Here is a 21,675-nt window from a genome sequence, read left to right as displayed (position 1 = left end):
TATATATATATATATATATATATATATATATATATATATATATATATATATATATATATATATATATTTTTTTTTTTTTTTTTTTTTATTATTATTTTTTTTTTCAAATAATTATTATATTATAGAAAATCAGAGTACCTGAGAAGATATGAGCAGATATGAGAAAATTGCATTTATTGTATGTAATAAAATTATAAAGAATTATTACAACTTTTTTGGTTTCAGTTTTTTTCATAGAATATGTTTAAGATCAGTATTCACAATATCGCAAAACCATGAAACCATGATACTTTTGTCCAAGGTTATCATACCGTCAGAATCTTATACCGGCCCATGCCTACACAACCATGAATTTTGGTATTAACACCTCACAGTGACCAGATAGAAGTTCGATCATGATGTTCCATATATTTAGACTTAACCATTTTTCATACATACAGTACAAAGTTCCAATTTAACATCAATTTAACATATATATTTTTACCATGCATAAAGTCAACAAAAATTACATTAGCAGATGTTAAACAAACTACCTTTAGAAGTACTTTTCAACCAATCAAAACTTGTCTTTTGTTGCATACACACTACACAGACCTCACAACAGGTCTTGTACACAAAATATCTTTGTTAGGACTGTTTCATCAGAGTCAAGAGCAAAGACAGATATCCGGTTCCTTCTTGACTCAGTAAACTTGATCAGCTTCCAGAAAATAAAGTTGTAAATATCTACCAGGCTTATCATCTCATCTTACAGCAACACTGGTCATATTAGTTAAACAACCCACACAACTCAAGGTCGCGAAACAAACAATATTTCCCACAAGATGAAGTTGTCCAGATTAGTAGCTGATGTTGGCAACACCTGCAGGAATAGAGGTTAACATCTGCAAACACCTGGTTAGGCCAAGAGGAGAAGGAACAAAGAAAGAAAACTGTTCTTCTCATGTGTTTCCCGACAGCTCAACATTCAGACATAGGGAAATGACCAAACCCAAAGTTCCCAGCTTCGTTTCATGCATCTGTTAAAAACAAGCTGGAACATGCTTAAAAACCAGTGCACAGGGCTAAAGGCAGTCACAAATGCTCTTTTGTCCCTAAATCATTACCTCAATTGCCTAAGCATTCTGGGTAATGTCCTGAACTCATTAGTTTAATCTTTGTCTCATAATATTTTGACATAAAATGTGTAATAATTCATTATTACATCCTTGCTTTCCTTTGGTCTTACTCTTAGAACCAAACAAATAGGCCAATAGAAGAATGCGAAGCTTACATTCCCTTCACTACCAGTTTTCTCAGCCGTCCTTATACAGAGGAGACTGCAGAGATGACATCAGCCATGTTGTAGCGTCCAGACATCAGTGCACTAACAGACCTCTATATTTACGCTGGTAAGAGTCCAAAGACTTGCTCTGCCAAGCCTGCAGTCACTAACAGAAATAACTGGGAGAACAGATTTGTTAGGGCATTCCCTAATAAACAGCTCTCTACACTAAATGGATCCACATCATCTGTACTGCAACCTTCTCTGCCAGATGGAGTCAAACAGTCTCTTATTAACAGACCAGACCTACCAGTGCCAGCTAATGCTGCACCTGTGGTGTAGTGTATCTGTGTGTATTTGTGCGTTAAGTCTTATTGAACACAATGTGAACCAATTAGAATCTATGATTTTCACAGTGTCAAGAAACCACTTTAGTCACTAGGGATGTAACGATTCACTGTGAGCCGGTTGAAAATCGATTCAAATATGTGACGATTCAAATTGGTAGAAATGTTAAATGAATCACAATAGATGTTTTTGAACAGAGGGGACGCTGTGTTTACAGGTGCAAACTTGCTTTACCTGCACATTAACGGTGAGCAAGAGGTGGGGCGGTAGAGTAAAATGACAGAGGTGAAGTGCTTCAGACAAAACACACTGTGTGCAAATACTACAAAAAGACGTTTACTTACACTAACAGAACAACAAATCATCACCTTATAATTATAAGGTTCTATCTGACATTTTTGTCAAAGTTGAGTTATTGACACATTCTTATTAAATGACAACTTATTTACATGATGGGATTTTTTTATTAAGTTGTTTACAACTTAAGACTTTAAAAACAAATGTTACACACATACAGTTATCTATATGGAATGCAAAAACTTTAAAGCTCGATATTTCAAAGTCATTCAGATTGCAAATAGAAACTTTTAATATGATGCACATAAACTGTCAGCACGGTGAAAAACTACTGTCACAGATGTCTTTACATAAAAAAATATATAAAAATTAATAAGCCAAACCATGCGGACCGAATGGTTTGCAGCTCTGCTTACTCCTCCGATAAGTGCTACAGAGATTACATGGTGCAGCAGTGTTTTCAAAGCATGTGATGTTTTTCAGACTGAAAGATAAAGTTTTTCTGGCACAGAACCGGGTATTAAACCATTTTTACCCTCTCCTTTTCAAATTAGCATATTTTAATAATTTGCTTATTATTGTTGAATATTTAAAATTGTACAAGATCATCTCTTCTTAAGTGTATCACTGATACTTATACTAATTAATTATACATGTAATATTAATTATTCACCATCATAATCATGTCCATCCTGTGCCTCTATCCTACTAAATAATTAGTCATTTACTAATCAGATTTTTATGCCAGTGGCCAGTCCTCTGGATCAGAGGGTCTATTGACCTACCGTGTGCACACTATTCTCTGGTTTAGGAAAGGCTTTCCTCTCCACACCATCCATCTCAGTCCCCAGGGGACATTGTAAATGTGCAAAGACCTCAGCTTATGCCAGAAAACATAGATATGCTGATATTTATTTTAAAAATGTCAAATCCCAGCACAGTCACAGTTTTGGTTTGTTTATAATAATGGGTCTTCTTTAGTTTGTATTATTATTTATTATTATTATTATTATTATTACTATTATTTTTAATAGCAATTTAGTTATGGCATAAAATATGTTATTTTACAGCATTTAAGAAAAAAATTAAAAGGCTCTTCACTATAAAATTGTTTGTAATAATTTTGTAAAAAAGAGACTAAATCGCGTGAATCGTATTGAATCGTGAGTCAAGTGAATCGTTACATCTCTAATTGTACCACTGAGAAATACTCATGAAAGCAATATAATGAATACGGGGCTAAATCTCTGCCATCCATAATCTTATAAAACATCTACCTGTCTCATTCCAAGTTCTGCATGTTCATTTGACAGTATTATTTTTGAGGAATTAAAAGCACATATTATACATATTTAGAGCACATGTTTTTGAGTGCCAAGGTGCACATTTACTTCTCTATACATATTTTCAATAGATGGAGCTTTTCTTCAGGACCCTGGACAGCACTGTTATGTGTTGTTTACATCCTGAATGATAAGTATAACAACAAAAACTTTAAATATCTGCAAAAGCTCAAAAATCATTAAATCTATGTGAAAATGAAACTCCGGAGCATAACCACAGTATGAAGATAATGACACAGTGGAATCACTTCCATATGGCATACATAAATAAACAAGCAAATCACACTATTTTATAAAGCCTGAGCTTTCAAAGGGATAGTTCACCCAAACATGAAAATTCTATCATCTTTTACTTATCCTCCACTTGTTCCAAACCCAGTTTATCTCCTCTTATAAACAAAAAACAAGATATTTTGATTAAAAAAATGGTAACTATTGTCTTTTATAGAAGTTGTTTTTCTAACTATGAAAGTTGAGGGTTACAGATTTTCAGGTTTCTTCAAAGTATCTTCTTTTGTGTAGACCACTGAAAATTATAATTGAATGGATGAGCTTGTCACATCAGACTGGTTGCTATAAGGATCTTATATTTCAAGCTTGGTTAATGGAGTGTGACTATAGTGTTAGATTAAAGTGGAGTTGGTAGAATAAGAAGACGTACTTGCTACTAATCTAATGACTGCTAGTTTACACGTAGTTGCAATGTTACAATACTTATATGCTGTAAAATGTCTGTTGGGAGTGCATCAAATAAAGAGTTTAGAAGACATTAATTAGACAGTCTATAAATAATACAAGTGACTGGTAGTTGACATAGGCCCGTTTACACTAATATGTATTAGTTTTAAAACGCATAAGTTTTGCTACAGTTACACCATCCGTCCATACTACGCCAGAGTTTTTGAGCGCAGAAAACGGAGCTTTTTGAAAACGCAGGAGAGGCCGTTTTGATTTTATAGCACTGCTTCTCCGCCTTAGTGTGGATGAGAGAAAACGAAGACATCTGAAAACGGAGGCAGGGCTGCAGACGTTCACCTATCTAATTGGGGCTTTTTCCTCAATATTATTACACAAAGTACAGTCTTGCATCCTCCCCTTTTAAGTTCAGACTTTGTAAGTTTGATAGGGAAAACAAACTCCCGAGGACACATTGAGTAAATCTTCAAAGGGAACAGTTTACAGTTTACTCCATCACATCACCCAAGCTACATTGTTTTTCTTAGCATAAAAATGAAAGCATGATATTAGGAACTGCCTATTTTTATTTTGATATTAACAACTTAACAGACACCAAAAATGTTGAGGCATCGTGTAGCTACATATGTGACCGTTATCTTCACTGTATGCATTTATAACAAAACGGATCCTATAACATAACTACCTCCTTTCATTTTCATTGAAAATACTTATCCCTGCATCGCATGCCAGTGTGTGTGTGTGTGTGGTCACATGATGTGCGTTTTTCAGTGGTGTAATGTGGATGGAGAGTTGTTCAGAAAACGCTAGGTGAAACGCCAGAGTGGACGCAGATCGTTTTCATTCTAAAACACAAAACGTATTATTCATTTAAAACTAAAACGTATTAGTGTAAACTGAGCCATAGTTGAAAATATACTAGCAATAGAATGTCTCAAGGGAACCAAAAAAATAAAGGTTGTCATTGTCATTATTGTTCTTAATATGAAGAGTCCTTTAGCATACTAGTATCATATTGAAATGTAATTATTGTATAGTAAAAAACTATAATCATCTTTTACCTTTAATGGTCCTGATTAAAGGCTCTATTTTAACAATCTATGATTTCACTTTTGCTATTTTAAGGACCGAAAAATATGCTCTGCACCCTGGCGCATGGTCTAGCAGGCTTGTGCTTCTTCCTTTAATGAGTTATGCGTGTGTTTTGAGCATAACGTGCATTAAATCAATCAGAGTCTCATCTCCCATTCCCTTTAAGAGTCAGTTGCATCGCTCATTTGCTATTTACATGCCAGACTTTGTAAGAGGAAAAACTGAACGCATTACTAGCGAGAAAACTGTATAACAACCATCTGCAGCACAAGGATAAAGATCGAACCTCCTCCATTCAGCCTCTTTACTTTCTGTTTACATTACTTTTACTCTTTGCTTTACTCCTTTACTTTCATGGATAAAACACAGTGTTGTACGCACTCCGCTGAAGACATCCATTAGTCTACATATTTAATTTAGTTTGTCAAGGGAAACTTAACTATTTCTAAATTCAGTTCTAATTTCCAGCAAATGAATCAATGAACAATAATAACTATAACTAGTTATATTCGAACACATTTCTTATGCCCATATGGTCCAAAACCCAACAGGTGGACAACTCTAAACTTGTCTTTATTAAAAAATATATAAACATATAATATATAATAAATATATACACATATATAAACATATACAATATAATAAATAATGGTGCTAATAATAATAACATTATACAAAAGCAAACTGTCGTGACTAGATTGGAAAAATTATATAACAATTTATATAATTTAGTATATAATTTTTTCAGAAACTTCATTTGATTCTGCTGTGGATGCCATCTTGTGGTCAAATGCAGAAATTTATCTGATTGTACACAAGTTATTGCTATGCATTATGGAACTGATTGAGTGCACTTGAGAATGTTTCCAGATTTGGACACCACTACAAATGGCTACTCCCTTAAACTATGCAATCGTTAAAAGGGTAGTTCACCCAATGATGAAAATACTGTCATTGTTTCCTCACCCTTCAATTGTCACAAATCTGTTTGAGTTTCTTTCTTCTGTAAACACAAAAGAAGGTATTGTGAAGAAATCTGGAAACATTTAACCATTGACTTCTGCCGTATTTTTTGTTCATATGTGAAAGTCAATGGTTACAAGTATCAAGCTTTCTTCAAAATATATTCATTTGTTTTCAACAGAAGAAAGAATCTCATAAAGCTTTGTAACAATTCGAGGGTGAGTAAACAGTGAGCAAATATTTGGGTAGTCTATTGTTTTAAAGGTATAGGGGTGATTTGGATACAGCCATTGTCTAAATGTAATTCTTAAATATTGCAAAACAAAATCGAATAATTTTGAAATACAAAATCTGTTACTGAATACTGATAATGAAAGAAAAGCACTGAGGATGAGAACATAATCTACTTCTTGCGTGTTTTTTTAATTTCAAACCACAGCAAAGAAGAAAAGAAATGGTACCTGAGGCGTGATCTGAAGCAGCGGTGGTGTGTGTGGCCTCTGTTAGTGTCTCCTTTGGTGCATCTGAAGGTCCTGAAGCAGTTTCCTCTTGTGTTGTTTCGTGGTCAGCAACTGAAGGTGTTGTTATCACTGCCCCTGCAGCAACTGTGCCTGAACTAGGTGTAATCAAAACTGCTGACCTTGTAACATGGTCAGTCAATTCAGTACTTTCTTTTTCTGTAAAGTTGGAGAATGTCTGAGACCCTTTTTGTGAGGTTACTGAGCTTTCTATAGTTGGTCGTTGAGTTGTGCTTTGCATAAAAACGGTTGGTGTAACTGCTGAATCTGTGATATTAAGTCCACTGGAGTTCTCTGAAGATTCGGGATGAGGGCTGGTGGATCTCTGTGTAGACAAAGGTGGAGGACCTGCCATAACAACACCATCAGCAGTCTCATCTTCATACTCAGGAATTACAGTATTGGCACTCTCAAGGAAAGTGGCTTCTGTTGACCGTGTGGAAGCACGAGATACATCTTCATCTTTACCAGAACTGCTCTCACTTGCCGTCTGTGAGGATGGTTCAGTTTTATGTTCAGATTCTTCAGTGTTTAGCACAGTGACATCTGTCCCCAAATCTCTGTCTGTTGTAACCCCAACCACAATAGATTCCTCTGTCCTCCCAATTGCAAACATCGGTTTTGTGCTGGGAGGGGCTGAGAGTAAAACATCAGGTAGAACCGTTTTCACTTCAATGATGATCTTGTCCTCTGGTTCCTCCATCGGTTCCTCTGTAACTTTAGGAGCTACAGTAGTAAGTTCACCACGGACCACATCTCCACGCACTTTTGCATCATCATCAGCCTTCTCAGTGGCAAAATCTTCAATATCAAAATCTGAAAGTTTTGTTGTGGAGAAGCTTTCCTCTGATTTCACACTGACTGCTGCTGAGTATGATGTGTAGACAGATTCTAGTCTGTCGGGGACGCGGCTTGTCTTTGGTGGCGCCATGCTTGTAGAAAACATTGAAGGGGCATCAGTTGGAGACAGGTTGTCTTCAGTAATAGCATTAGAGGAACTGGCATCAGGGATGAGAGTCTGGCCTGTGGTGGTCTTTGTGGAGAAGAATTGGGTGGTGGGCTTTATTGTGGTACTGCTCTTGATTGTGACATCTATCCAAGATGACTGGTTGAATATAATCTTAGTGCCTGAACAAGAAAAAAAAAAGTTTTTAATCATAAATTTGTGAAAATAAAAGGGGTGGTCCACTACAATATTATATTTTAAACTTGAGTTGATGTGTAATGTAGCTGTGTGAACATAAACAAAATCTCTAAATGTAAGACGCTCAAAGTTCAATGTAAAGGGAGACATTGGCTTTTACAGAGTTAGCTTAGCAAAGCCTACAGCGAACAAAGTTTGAGGACTACAAAAAATACATCCAGGCTAGTGAGATGACAAACGCTTCAGGTTACGAGCATTCACCATGCGCATACACCCTACGCAGCAATGGGGCATGTCTAGAGGTACAGTAATGTTATAGCAGAGAAAGCTAAAATGCCATCCAAACACTGCTATTTCTACTGAGCTTCCTCTGTATCTGTATTTGGGCTTCCAAAGGACATGACACAAAGAGAGAAGTGCTAACAGTTTAATTTGAATTATGTTCCAGAGAATTAAAAGAAATATATATAGCTATCATTTGACAATGGAAAGCTTTCAGAATCTCTTCCAGTTCAGCGCTGGATTCTGCTAAAAACTCCTCCAACTGACATAGCTGTGGATGTGAGCCACAACCTCTCAGTATTTTTGTTTGTTAAAATTGATCTATTATATGCACGGTTTATAGCATTAATGATATGCTTTAGTGAGGACGCAAGCAAGGATGTAAACAACAGAAAATGCTGTTTGGCACCACTAAAAGTTTAGCTTAAAACCCTTAAAGCACCTACAATCTTCAGCAGCGCGTGCAGTGCCTCTCTATGCGGCTGCTTTCAGTGTCTCTCTATGTGCTTTTTTATAAATAAATAAAGGTTATTATAAATACATTATTGTTTATTTTTAAGTAAGATTAACAAATCATGCACTTACATTGTGAATAACATAACAAGTATCTCAAAGGTCACAAACACTTTTTTTGGGGTCACTGTACACAAAACAGTTTAAACAAGATCTTTATACACTGTAAATCTCTACTATGGGAATTTTCACAGCAGCTTCCACTGTCAGTCCATCTCTTGGGAAATTATGCTTTATTGTGTGATTATCATAATGAAATTATTGTGAAACAACATCTCAGCATGGCTGAAGAAGCCAATGATTTGATTATGCAAGAGTCCCAGAGAGACCTATATTTTCCATTTTTTTTCTGATTTTCACTTCCTCTCAATTAAAAAGAAAAGAAAAAGAAGGGCTTGGTCATTTTACTCAGCTTTCTAGGTACAAATGGCTCTTTGAAAATTTCATTGTAATCAGTGCTTGCGTTTAAATATATAAAGGTTGATGTGAATGGCACATCAGATTAACACAGATTAGCGTGGCTTTAAACTATTCAGTGGGATTCTTTTACTTCTGAATAGTGGCCGAAGATCCAACAACCAAACAATTATTATGCAAACTTAATTTGATTCGCACAAACAGCTTACATGCTCTTAATGGCTGTTTAGCTCTTTTTAATCACCCCATGTACAACAAAAAAGCACCATCTTCAAATGTAGGCCGGCAGCCAAGGCTCCAGCTGTTCTCCATTATTTACGGGCTCTCTCCACACACTCTGATGTCAGCAATGAGGTACTTTTTCCCATAAGAAAAATGCCTGTCATCAATGTGATGCCTTGTCTGATGGTTTGTGGGATGTTATAACGTGGCAAGGTGTGGTGAGGGGCAAAAACACAACATTTGTCATTCTAATCCAGTCCGATTAGCTCATGTGATTTTATGCAGATTTGTCATTGTATCAAACAGACTCATGACTCGTGAACCAAACCCACTATGTAAAAGAAGACACTTGAACACACTCAATGCTATGCGGATCAGAGCTGAAACAGACCAAACAAACACAGAGGTCACAGTGTGGAGATTTTGGGTGAACCCCAGGACCATTACTTATCACAGCAGTCAGTGGCTGTCATTCTGGGTGAGTGCCCTGCCGGCAGGGGGTAGGTTGTCTAAATTAGCCTCAGTTGAAAAGATAACCCCCCCGGGTCAGAGGTTAGCGAGACCCACTGATTTTAGAGCTCTGGTAGTAACGCTCTTCTTTATCCACACGTCTGTTCAGATAAGCACTGGTGCAAATGACAGGAAAGACAGAGAGTCTGACAGCGGAAAGAGGCAGAAAAAGAAAAGAAGCAGGTAACACCTAAGCACTTTTTCATCCTTGTTCATGGCTGTGGGCCTGAACTGTGCATCTGAGTCACAGGAAATCTATTGCACTTAGTGCTCCCTGAAAAGTGACGTTGAGTGTGGTCAAACAAAAGGACAGTGAAAAAGACAAGTGGTCACATGAGACACATTTGTACAAATGCCAATACCAAGTGAAAATACGGCTTTAATATAAATAATTATTTAAATCAGTTAATATTATGATGGTGGCACGATGGCTCAGTGGTAAGCACTGTCACCTCAGAGCAAGAGCCCAGCTGGGTCAGTTGGCATTTCTGTGTGGAGTTTGCATGTTATCTTTATGAGGAAAATGAATTAATAATATTAAGATATTCTTTGTTTGTGAGCACTAGATGACAGGGTAATTGAGTATTTCATTCATTCATTCACTTTCTTTTCAGCTGAGTCCCTTTATTCATCTTTATTATCCAGTATATGTTTCACATAGAAGATACCCTTCCAGTTGCAACTCATCACTTTGAAACATCCACACACTCATTCATACACATACACTATGAACAATTTAGCTTACTCAATCCACCTATACCGCATGTCTTTGGACAGTGGGGGAAACCCCGGAAGAAACCCACGTGAACACAGGGAGAACATGCAAACTCCCCACAGAAATGCCAACTGACACAGCTGAAGCTTGAACCAGTGACCTTCTTGTTGTGAGGCAATTGTGCTATACCCACTTTGACACCGTGATGCCTCTAATGGAGTATTTGTATGTTGATAATATAATAAGATATAATTTTATATTATTTCACTGACTTTAGAAAAGGGGATCTGAATATATACAGGAAGAAATGTTGCTCATTCTACAAATGTGATTCCTAAAATACTGTCCTTTACCCAAATTCTCTTGGATTCTGAGAGACTTTAAGCTGAGACATATCCTGACCCTGTTCAGTGCTGAGCTCTTGAGCAATTCCAGCTGCTTGACTGCCAGTAAAACCAGTAAAAGCTTCACTGCAGTGACCAAATCTTTCATCAGCAGAAATATTCAAAAGGCTAGATTAAGACTATGGACTGGGAACTGGTCACTTTAGTGATAAAAGCAAGTTTTATTCTGAGCCTGATGAGATTTGATGTGTCAACACACAACACACACACACACACACACACACACACACACACGCACACACGCACACGCACACACACACACACACAAGCAATATGATATAGCTGTATATTGGCTTTGGTGAGAGGCCGCAGGCTGAGTGCCTTATGCCTGGTTTATACTTCTGCGTCGAGTGACCGGCGTAACCCACTGCGCATGCAACGCGCGTAGATGTGCATTTATACTATTGCGCGTTGTCTCTGTTGGTCTGCATTAACACTTCCGAAACGCTAGTTGGCAGTAAGGTGTAAATGTTCCTCTGTGTTGAGTTTCTTCGCTGTTTTTTTTGTTTTCCTGAACACTTCCTGAATGTACAAGTGGCTCAAACTCTCTTGTTTTGAGGCAGGAACCGGCGGACGTGGAACAACTTTAACTATGAGGTAAACACAAAACAAAAATTTCTATCCGGAGCTCCTTCACCAGACTCCACACTTGTAAACAATGTGGGTCTGGGTCGCGCCATTCGCGCAGCTCTCTGTCCCGCCCAGACTCGTCAGCGCTACCAAGCGACCAATCACAGAGCTTGCGCTACGCATCATTGCAATGTGTAGTTAAATTTTTTGAGAGGTGCACTTCAGCGACGCCGACGGCCACGGCGTAGGGCTATGCGTCAACGCCGTAGCATACTATGAAGTATAAATCAGCCGTTAGTGTCCCACCAGTGACGATATACAGCCATATCGCACTGCTACTCATCTGATACTGCATTTATACAACAGTTCAAATGCATAATTGTGTATATACAGTACAAGAAGAATATCAAACACGTCTAAACACCCTTTTGTATGAGGAACTACTTTCTTCTGCCATTCATCTGCAGCTGACATCAGAACAGCAGAAATTCTTGCTACTTCACCAACGTAACTTAAGAGCTGGTATTTCAATGATTCTCTAGCGTAATATCTAATGTGTTGACAAAACAGGTAATTTTGAAACATTTTAATATTATAAAACTAAAAAGCATAAATGTCATCAGTCTAGAGACATTTCCCAGTATTTCTCTGTTGCGATCAGGAGATCACAATAATTAACCCAGAAAAAGCCAAAGCAATGCATTCACTACCAGATAACTGTTGTGTTTGCCATAAAGAAAAATGCTAAACACATGCGGGCATTTCTTCTTTCTTGCTGCTTACTGAACTAGTCTGCAGTAATGAAAACAGGAGACCCATTAGAAACAAACAGATAGCCAAGCGAAATGTACCTTGGGGTTATATAAAGAGTGGCCGACACAAAATACATACATTCCTTAAGTGAGTCCCATTTCACACTCAATACACTACAATTACTGTGGTATAAATACAGGCTGATGGATGTCACAGCTATCAGTCAATCAGATTGGGGATATTCATATACATTATAGGCATATATATATATATATATATATATATATATATATATATATATATATATATATATATATATATATATATATATATATATATATATATATATATATATATATATATATATATATATTTCAAGTCTACAGCATTTTTAGAAATATGTTTTCCAAGAAACGTTGACATGTTTAACACTTATTTTTCCCTGTGAATTATACTATGTTGTAAGTAACCCTTTTAGTAACAAAAACTGAAAAACAAATTTAACTTGAAAGTATCAAAAAAAAGTATTCATATATCACATTATCATGGTTTGTAAACAACAAACTGTAATATCAAGCAATGTGAATTTATACTAATGTATTTATTGTTAGTGCATAAATAACTGTTCACAGAATTTACCAAGATGGCCAAAGATTAACTTGCCATAAAAAGACTTTGACATATCTCAAAGCTGTTTATCCGTTGAGACAGATCTTCGTTGCTGCATAATATTGTTTTTATGAGGTCATCTAAGCTGATGTGAAAATCAAGTCTTTCTGAATTCTGAGTACCTACAGTACAACACCACAAGGCAAAGTCTGACAGGCATTTGCCATTTTAGCCATGAAGCACTACAGTGGCACATCGAACCTCTGAATGTTTAAACCCTCTTGTTAACCTAGCCCAGTTTGGTTTCCTTAGAAATGGGCGGCAACCCAGAATGCAGCAGAGTTAGGTCAGTGAATCACTGGAGAATGAGCAACTCTCATGTAAACTTTTCCATACCAGGCGTCTCAACTTAAAAGAACCTCAATTAACAAAACGTGGCGGACTCAAATTAATATTTTGCTCTGATTTACTGCGTTCAGAGTAAGCTTAGAGCTCGTGCTTATGCATAGAATGGGGTGAGGGCTTCTTAATAAGCATGCTAAGAGAAATGACGTCACTACAGCTGGTAAAGTCTCACAACCACTCAGGTGTTCGTTTATTACATCATAAACAGTTCATAAGCTCAGTAAAGAGTTTTTTACCTTGGAAACAGTATGCGCCAAGCCTCATACTGGGATCTGGGAAGCCTGTTTGGTTTCGGTAGCGGTACATGGTCCGTACTCCCAGCAGACCACCACCACACTGACTTCTGGGTACGGAGACAGGATGGCGTGCACTGCCATCAGAAAGCCAGCCATAATCGCAGCGGTCCAGGCCCTGTCTCCAGGCAGCGTGAAGTTGACCAGGTGAGGCCAGCTCTGCATTATTGCTTTCACACACTGCTTTGGCTTCATCAAAGGTCATCTTTTGCAGTGTGGGTGCAAAAAAAACATTACCTAAGGCAAAAGAACATTTACATTTATTATACATGAAATTATCTGCATTTTGGGTTATAAAACCTGCTAAAAGTGTTATAATAATCCTGCTGAAAGGTAGGCTTCAAAGTCTCAGTCAATGAATCAAAACCCAGATTTTGGATCAAGGCTGATCAGGGAATAGCCCAATTAATGACAAATGCTAATTCATTAAACAGCTTTCAAAAAAGAAATATGTATTTTCCATCTGCAAATGTTGTGGTGAATCGAATAAAAAAATGAGGGAGAGTTGTTTTCGCACAGCTTTGGGTGTTGCTGTCAAAAGCTCGTACTGAGGTTTTTATGACGTCTAAGTAATTTATAGCAGAACAGTAAAGACATACCCAAATCTTATTTCTTATGAGGGAATAAGACATATTAAACCCTACAACAGGGTGTTCATTTAACAAATCCATTTACTGGTTTTCATCCCGTTGTTAGAGCATTGAGCTGGACATACTGCATATAAGGATTATCAAGTCTCTTGACAAAGCATGATATATATTTTTTTTATTTATTTTAAGAGTGTTTGATATTTTGAGGTAAATTATTCATTTTGTAAATTGAAAAAATTCACTACAACCTCTTTTTTCTTCATTATTAGTAACCAATAATAGCTTGAAATATGCATGTGATTAAAAACAAAATATGAACATACTGATACACAGCAAAACAAGTTTTTAAAGGTCAGATGAAACTTTGGAATTCAAATAAAACTATTAAAAAAGAGCTTAAACTCCTTTTCTGTGGCAACAAAAATATTGAAAGCTTCCACTTCAGTGCGTAATACCACAGATGTGCATCGCCAAAATGGTTGATATTCATTTTTGGTCATAACCGCAGTTTGAAACCACATTAAATATGTCAGCATAAAGCAAATATAATAGATAAACTACTGCTCTGTCGCATTACCGCAGAACTGTTGGCCTTGTCAACAAGGGGTTTATCTAAAATAGTCATATAAATGATTGGTAAGAAAAAAAAATACCCTCAAGTTTATCCACATAACAGAACACATCATAAGTTTCTGTGGGTTTCCGTTTGCCATACGACCTAACACCAGGTTTTCCAGGCAGGTTTCCAAAACAGCCAGGCCTGGGTCTCGTGATTGGGTATCTGCAGATAGAAACAAGCCACACAGACAGAAACAGGAATGTTCATCACTAATAAATAAGGTAACATTATAATGTATTTTGCTTTTGAAACTGGCCTTTATATAAGAATATGTATAGATGTTGAATTTATGAATGAGACTGCTGCCAGAAGACCATATAGAAGTACAGCCTCTAACCTCACTGTTTGATCTGCTATCCAGCCAGCATCACACTGGTCAAATCCATCTTCATAAGCAGCTCTCAGCTGTTCTGATGTAGCAATGGTCGCTCCAACATCGCTGCAGGCCTGCACAGCTTGTGCATAGTTCAGAATATATCTGCTGACCTTCGACCTGTAGTGAAACACCACGCCTGTTCAAAAAACACAAAAAAACAAATAAAAATGAACGTGTCCGAACAGAGAACAGAGTTTAAAATGGGGGCATTCTGCATAGCTGTCATTGTTGTCGGAGACAAATATGAAACTTAATACAATCTACTTCAGTCCCGGAGATGTCTGCGAATTGCTTATAAACAAATTAATAAAATGAGCAGTGTTGGGACATTCATTTGAATGAGGGGACATTCCATCCACCCCCATAATTGTCGCTTTGAAACGAACTCAAATTAAATGAGTAATGGATCTAATTAAAATGGCAGTGCATCTCTGCTGAGAGCAGGGTGGTGCTGTGATTCTAGAGCCAAAGCAGTTCAGGGTTGACCCATCCCATCCTTTCACATGGCCTGTGCATAAATCAGCCCATACAACATGTGTCCCGGCATCACAGCGTATGCAGGCAGAGGGAAGACATTAGGATAAGCCAAGTTTATTGGAGTGCATTTGACTTTTTACACTGTAACTGTAATCTGGGAGGGTCCAAAACAACCTTCAAATCCCTCAACAATTTAGATAATCTGTGCTTGCGGGTTTTCTCCCATTAACAGTTCCACTTAACACACTGAATTTTCATTTATCTGTAATTTACTTTGGTTACAACTGTCACTGATCAATTAGCTTGAAGGAATTTCCCATATTGGCAGCATATACAACAATGGCATCTATAAACAGAAGAAATTTGAGATCAACTGAGACCCAAAAACCCTGTCACGCAAAACGCTAGTCCCAGGAAATTGGCATCAAACACTAGAGGGACTGAGAATGCAAATAGCTTGTTGACGGAATGTTGCATTTTTACTGTCACGCACAACAAAAACTAATATAATTAGTATTGTCATCATTTAAATTGCAGTAAATAGGTAAACATGTATTTGACCTATAGACTGCCTCTTTGAACTGTTGCCTTCTGGTCGACGCTACAGAGCACTGCGCACCAGAACAGCCCGACACAGAAACAGTTTCTTCCCTCAGGCAATCCATCTCATGAACACTTGATAATAATAATTGTGGAACAAACATCAGTACTTTCCATACACTTTTACACATATACACTTATTTAACAACACACTTTACATGCCAATTTGCACATAACAGCTGCACATATAACATTGTATATAGTAATATAGCTCTACATACACTTGTCTATTTGTATATTTTGCATTCACTTCTTACTGCTTTTTTCTATATTTATTATCTGTTTATTGTCCTGTCTCTGTAAATCTGTTGCACTGTAGAAGCTCTGTCACAAAAACAAATTCCTCGTATGTGCAAACATACCTGGCAATAAAGCTCTTTCTGATTCTGATACTAGACATCTCGTTATAAAACTGCTGTGGCAATTCTTAAAACTATGCAACTGTTTGACTGTCTCAAGCACAAAGTTGAATAAATACAGCTCTTACAAAAATAGAAATAAATCATTTTAAAAATCATTCATTAAAAAAAAAACATTAAAGGTGCAGTAGGTGATCTGCCAAAATGATAACTGTTAGCATAAAATCTTATAAAACACAGGCCTCTCCCTGCTGTCCAAAGCCACACCTCCTGGAACATGACAGCAGACAACCCACTAGATCATGTCATTAACCAGTTTGAAAACTGTATTGTATCTAGCACGTTTTTAGTTGTGTAGCAATCAAATCTTGTCATAATGTGAAATATTTCATGCATGCAAGGATTGCAGGTCTCACTCTCTCACGCTCTTTGTCCTAAAGTGGCTACTGTATGCTTAGTATTTAGCCGGTGGGGTGAAGGAATAAAACTTATTTCGAAGTCAAACTTACATGCTATTTCAGGCTGAATATTCAAAGTAGCATGGTAAACAATATAGTAAGCGCATCACAGGTTATCATTGTTCAAAAATGAACCAATCAGAAAATAAAACCAACTTCACCTCAGTAAAGCTGGCTAGGCGGAATAATGCTATTGACTTAAGTTTAGTTTTTAAACTAAATAAAAATCTGCATTATTGATGTGCACGCACAAACGACGAATCTGTCTGTATGAACGGGTGCGCAGATGTACAAAATATACATTTGCAGACAGACAATTTGGTCCTAAATATGGGACAAATTTTATAATTTTTTTGTCTTATGCCTTACTCAGAAAATAAAATGATTTATTTATGTATCATTTACTTTAATCATTACTATTGGAATGTTAAGAGACTTTCAACCGGCACAACAGAATAAATGTTTCTGAAGACAATGACCTACTGCACCTTTAAGTGGCTATTTTAGTAGTAATGCTTTTCATTAGTACATTTCTAAAAAATTAATTTTATACATTTTTTCACTAAATAACTATGCATGTTCTCCTGTTGTGACACTATTTTGGTGTATTCTATTCTTTTTTGGAACTACTAAAAAATTGTTAGGATTTGTTGACCTAAAATATCCAACAAATCAGAAAAGTCCAACAAAATATATAATTCATAATTTAATTGAAAATAAATAGCACTTTTTCCCAGTACCGGGTTGCGACTAGAAGAGCATCCACTGCGTAAAAAATATGCTAGAATAGTTGGTGGTTCATTCCGCTGTGGTAAACCCTGATAAATAAGGGACTAAGTCGAAGGAAAATTAACGAATGAATAAACAGAACTTTTTAAAGATTAGTGTCCAACAATGAAGATAAATAATATTAATAATATTGTATATTATTAAATTGTACATTCTTGTATAGTGGTTTTTGCTATCTCACATCCCACATTTTTAAGGTACAGTTCAGTAAAAAAAAAAAAAAAAACAGTGAAACAGTGAAATAATTGATTTAGTTAATAACTGATTTAGTTAATCATTCACTCATTTTCTTTTTCGGCTTAGTCCCTTTATTAATCCGTGGTTGCGACAGAGGAATGAACCGCCAACTTATGTAGCATACGTTTTACGTAGTGGATGTCCATCCAGCTGCAACCCATCTTTGGGAAACATCCCTACACAATCATTCACACTCATACACTACATACAATTTAGCTTACCCAATTTACCGATACCGCATGTCTTTGAACTGTGGGGGAAACAGGGGCAGCCGGAGGAAACACACACAAACATAGGGACAACATGCAAACTCCACATATTATATTATATTATTTATATATATAAAAAAAAACTAAATTTCTTCAAACAACTGTGTGTTTTTTACATGCAAATGCTTATTTGTGAGCTACCTTAAATATCCTGGGAGTGACCTCAATGATGGGAACCTAATTGCAAATTTGATTAGCAAAAATGTATATAAATATATATTTTTTGGCACACAAAAGTGTTCTTGGAGCTGTGTTTGATAACAGTCAAACTACTACTGTCACATGGAATGTTTTGACAATGGATTTAATCTAAAATATAAGCATTTTTATGTTTCAAAGATAAATTTATATCTTAGGGGATTGGAACAACATGAGCATAAGCAAATAATAACATACTTTTAATTTTGGGTGAACTAACACTATATGAATATTCATCAAAAATGTCTGCAATGCAATTGTGTATGATTATAGAAATAAGTGGTGGAAAGAGTACTGAAAAAATCATACTTAAGTAAAAGTACCATTACTTGTCTAAAAATGTAGTGCAAGTAGAGCAAAAAGTAGACCTTTCAAAAGTACTCAAGAGTAGTGAGTAGTGAGTATTACGCTGTAAAAAGCTGATGCATTAACATGTATTTTGTGAATGAGTTTAACCTTAACATTCTGTAATGCTTAGTTATTGCTCAGCAAGCGCACAATATCATAAGATGTTAATACTATGTTAGATTTAGGTCGTGATATCAGGTGACCAAAATTCAATGTCTAGCCAGCATCTAAGACAATGTTATTTTGATGTCCAATAATGACGTCAAATGACCTTAATATTTGGTTGATTTTAACTTGTGTTAGAAAGTGACCAAAACCCAAGGTTGAGCCAACTTCTTAAACCAACATTCTATTGACACCAAAGACTGACATTTATTCGACAGGTATGGCAACCAAAATCCAAAATTTGATAGACATCATAGTAGTAACATCCACACAACATCAAGCTGTAACATCATGAGACTTTCATATTTGGTTGATTTTAGGTTGGACGTTTTCTAATCCTCATAGACAAGTTAAAGGAAAGTTGAGAAAGTGAAGCAAATGTACCGATACAACACTAAAAATGCACTTAAGAAAAAGTGAAAGTACACATTATTAAAACTAAGTAACTTAAAAACTTTTTATAAAAACTAATTTTACAGTTTGACAATTTGTAATCTGTTACTTTACACCAGTACACCCTAGGGGGTCGCGTAACAATGACAAGGGGTCGCTTGGTGATTTCCAAAACTCAAATAAGTTTTATTAAACTATTTGAATGACCATAGGTCCCACTTTATATTAAGTGTCCTTGACTACTATGTACTGACATCACAAAATAAATACAATGTACTTACTGTGTTTATAATGTATTTGAGAACACTTGTGATGCTTTTGAGTTGGGATAGAGGTTGGGTTATGGACAGGTTTGGTGGCATGGGTAGGTTTAAGGGTAGGTTAAGAAGTAAGGGATGGTCAACAGTGTATTTACAAATGTAATTACAAAAGTTAATTACAGATGTAATTACATACATGTATTTAATCAAGCATAAGTACACAGTAAATACACGTTTTTACACAATAAGTGCATTGTAACAAACTATTAATACCTGTGTAAGTACATATTAGTTAAGGCAACTTAATATAAAGTGGGACCAAACAAATTATTATTATTATATTAATATTATCTATTATAAACAAATAAAAATCAGTCATCAGCCTTTACTTTTTATATTATAAATTAATAAATAAATATAAAAAATATATATGGTAAATAGACTGTTGCATTTATGTGTTGTCAATGTGCTTATGTTTATACATGCCTATAGTTGTGTCTACAAGGTTTATATATTTACAGTATAATCACATTGAAAAATGGGGGTCGCGAGTCACTGACATTGTTAATTTGGGGGTCGCGGGCTGAAAAGTTTGGGAACCCCTGCTTTACACCACTGATATTAATGCACAACAAAAATTTATCATGCACAATATATTGGTGCCCATGTCAGTTTCAGACTTTTCTTTTTCTTGCCATTGTCATTGTTAGCCAGGTTAGAAGTCATTTTTGGCAGATAAATAATATTTTTGGTGCCTTTCAGATGACTGCTGTTAGCGATAATTGTTTGATTGTTGCCTTGACATTTTTTCTGCAGTAATTATTCTACAATAAAATAAGTTGTCCATTGCATTTGTTTGCATTTTTAAAAGCTCAGAAAAAAAAGGTAACACTTTATTTTGATGGTCCATTTGAGTCTTAGTAGACTGTCTGCTTGATATCGGCTGATACTGCTCCTTCAACAGACATTTAACTCAATACAAGAAACTTTGCAAGTACATGTTAACTTACACTAACCCTAACCCCAACCTAACAGTCTACTTATAATCTAATGAGAATTAGTTGGCATGTAGATACAATGTAACTTAAATTCAACAAATGGACCATGAAAATACAGTGTGACCAAATAATATCAATTTTTGATTTTATAAACCTATATATTGGTTATCAGGGCTCAAAAAAATGGAGTAACTAGTTTTAAGTTCATATTCATATTGCTGAACGACCCCATTACAAACCAGATGTCATGTGTCTTTATGGGATTTTTATGTATGCACACATTCCAGAAAATCACTGGAAGTTTAAAAGAACCATAATCAAACACATAATCAACATTAAGAATTGTCCAGATTCTCTGTGACTAGAGAAGCAAATGTGTTCAAAGATTCTTACCATCAACATTTAAATTGACTGTGTCTTGTGTGTCCTCGATCCCAAACATCACTTCACATCGGTATGTTCCGGCATCACTGGCCCGAAGTTTCACCATAGTAAGAGAAGCATCACCAATGTCCTCCGGGTGACTCTGCACAGATACACGGCTCCTGTAGCCCGAACCAATCTTAATGACACCATTTTGGGTGACAAGAACAGTAGACTCCACACCCCCATCAATTCTGGTCCACTTAATGCGCAGGTAATCGTATCCTGACGCGTCTTTGTTTCTTGGTCCAATAGTAGGCATGATGGAGAAGTAACACGGAAGAGTCACTTTCCCAGACAACAAGCCACTGACAGGACGCATCTCCAATAATGTGCTAGAGACTGAGAGAATGAAAGGCATGAGACATACGTACACACAGCTGCATCTACCGCAAAGCACAGGAAATCATGCCTCACTGTGTTTATGATAATTGAGCTTGGAATTGTTTTACTGCCTCTGTGATACCTACGGGTGAGCATACCAGAAACTATTTTCCCTCAGTAAGATGCTTGAAATGGTGATGATGCAGGAATCATAACTGTCAGAAAGCTAACCCAAATAATGTGAGAAATGCTTAGAATAGACAGGTGGGATTACCCCTGAGGGTAACATCACCATGTGTGAGCATGGCCCCAAAGAGTGAAGAAGTCAAGCCATCTGTTTGCACCACAAGAAGATCCTAATTAAAAGGTATAGGTGCCTGGAAGTAAACCATTAGAGGCATCTGGGGGACAATACTTTGTGGGAAAAGTTCGAC

General features: G+C 36.4%; 2 protein-coding genes across 3 annotated transcripts in view; both read right to left on the bottom strand.

Annotated features, from left to right (window-relative positions):
• Positions 1-21,675, bottom strand: part of iqgap2 (IQ motif containing GTPase activating protein 2) — a 457,800-nt gene that overhangs the window by 80,937 nt on the left and 355,188 nt on the right. The gene's annotated exons all lie outside the window — the stretch shown is intronic.
• Positions 1-21,675, bottom strand: part of vcana (versican a) — a 62,726-nt gene that overhangs the window by 39,394 nt on the left and 1,657 nt on the right. The window contains exons 3-7 of one of the 2 annotated variants that reach the window (XM_087251160.1): positions 20,888-21,259; positions 14,905-15,079; positions 14,602-14,729; positions 13,302-13,595; positions 6,465-7,649 (exon numbers count right to left, since the gene is read on the bottom strand). In XM_087251160.1, the coding sequence (XP_087107286.1) occupies positions 6,465-7,649; positions 13,302-13,595; positions 14,602-14,729; positions 14,905-15,079; positions 20,888-21,259 (2,154 nt within the window). 2 annotated transcript variants of the gene reach the window in all.

The sequence above is a fragment of the Danio rerio genome, chromosome 5, assembly GCF_052040795.2.
Source record: "Danio rerio strain M-AB ecotype USA chromosome 5, GRCz13ab, whole genome shotgun sequence".
NCBI classification, from domain to species: domain Eukaryota; kingdom Metazoa; phylum Chordata; class Actinopteri; order Cypriniformes; family Danionidae; genus Danio; species Danio rerio.
The sequence above is the reverse complement of the archived record's forward strand: the minus strand, read 5'-3'. Positions and strand labels throughout refer to the sequence as shown.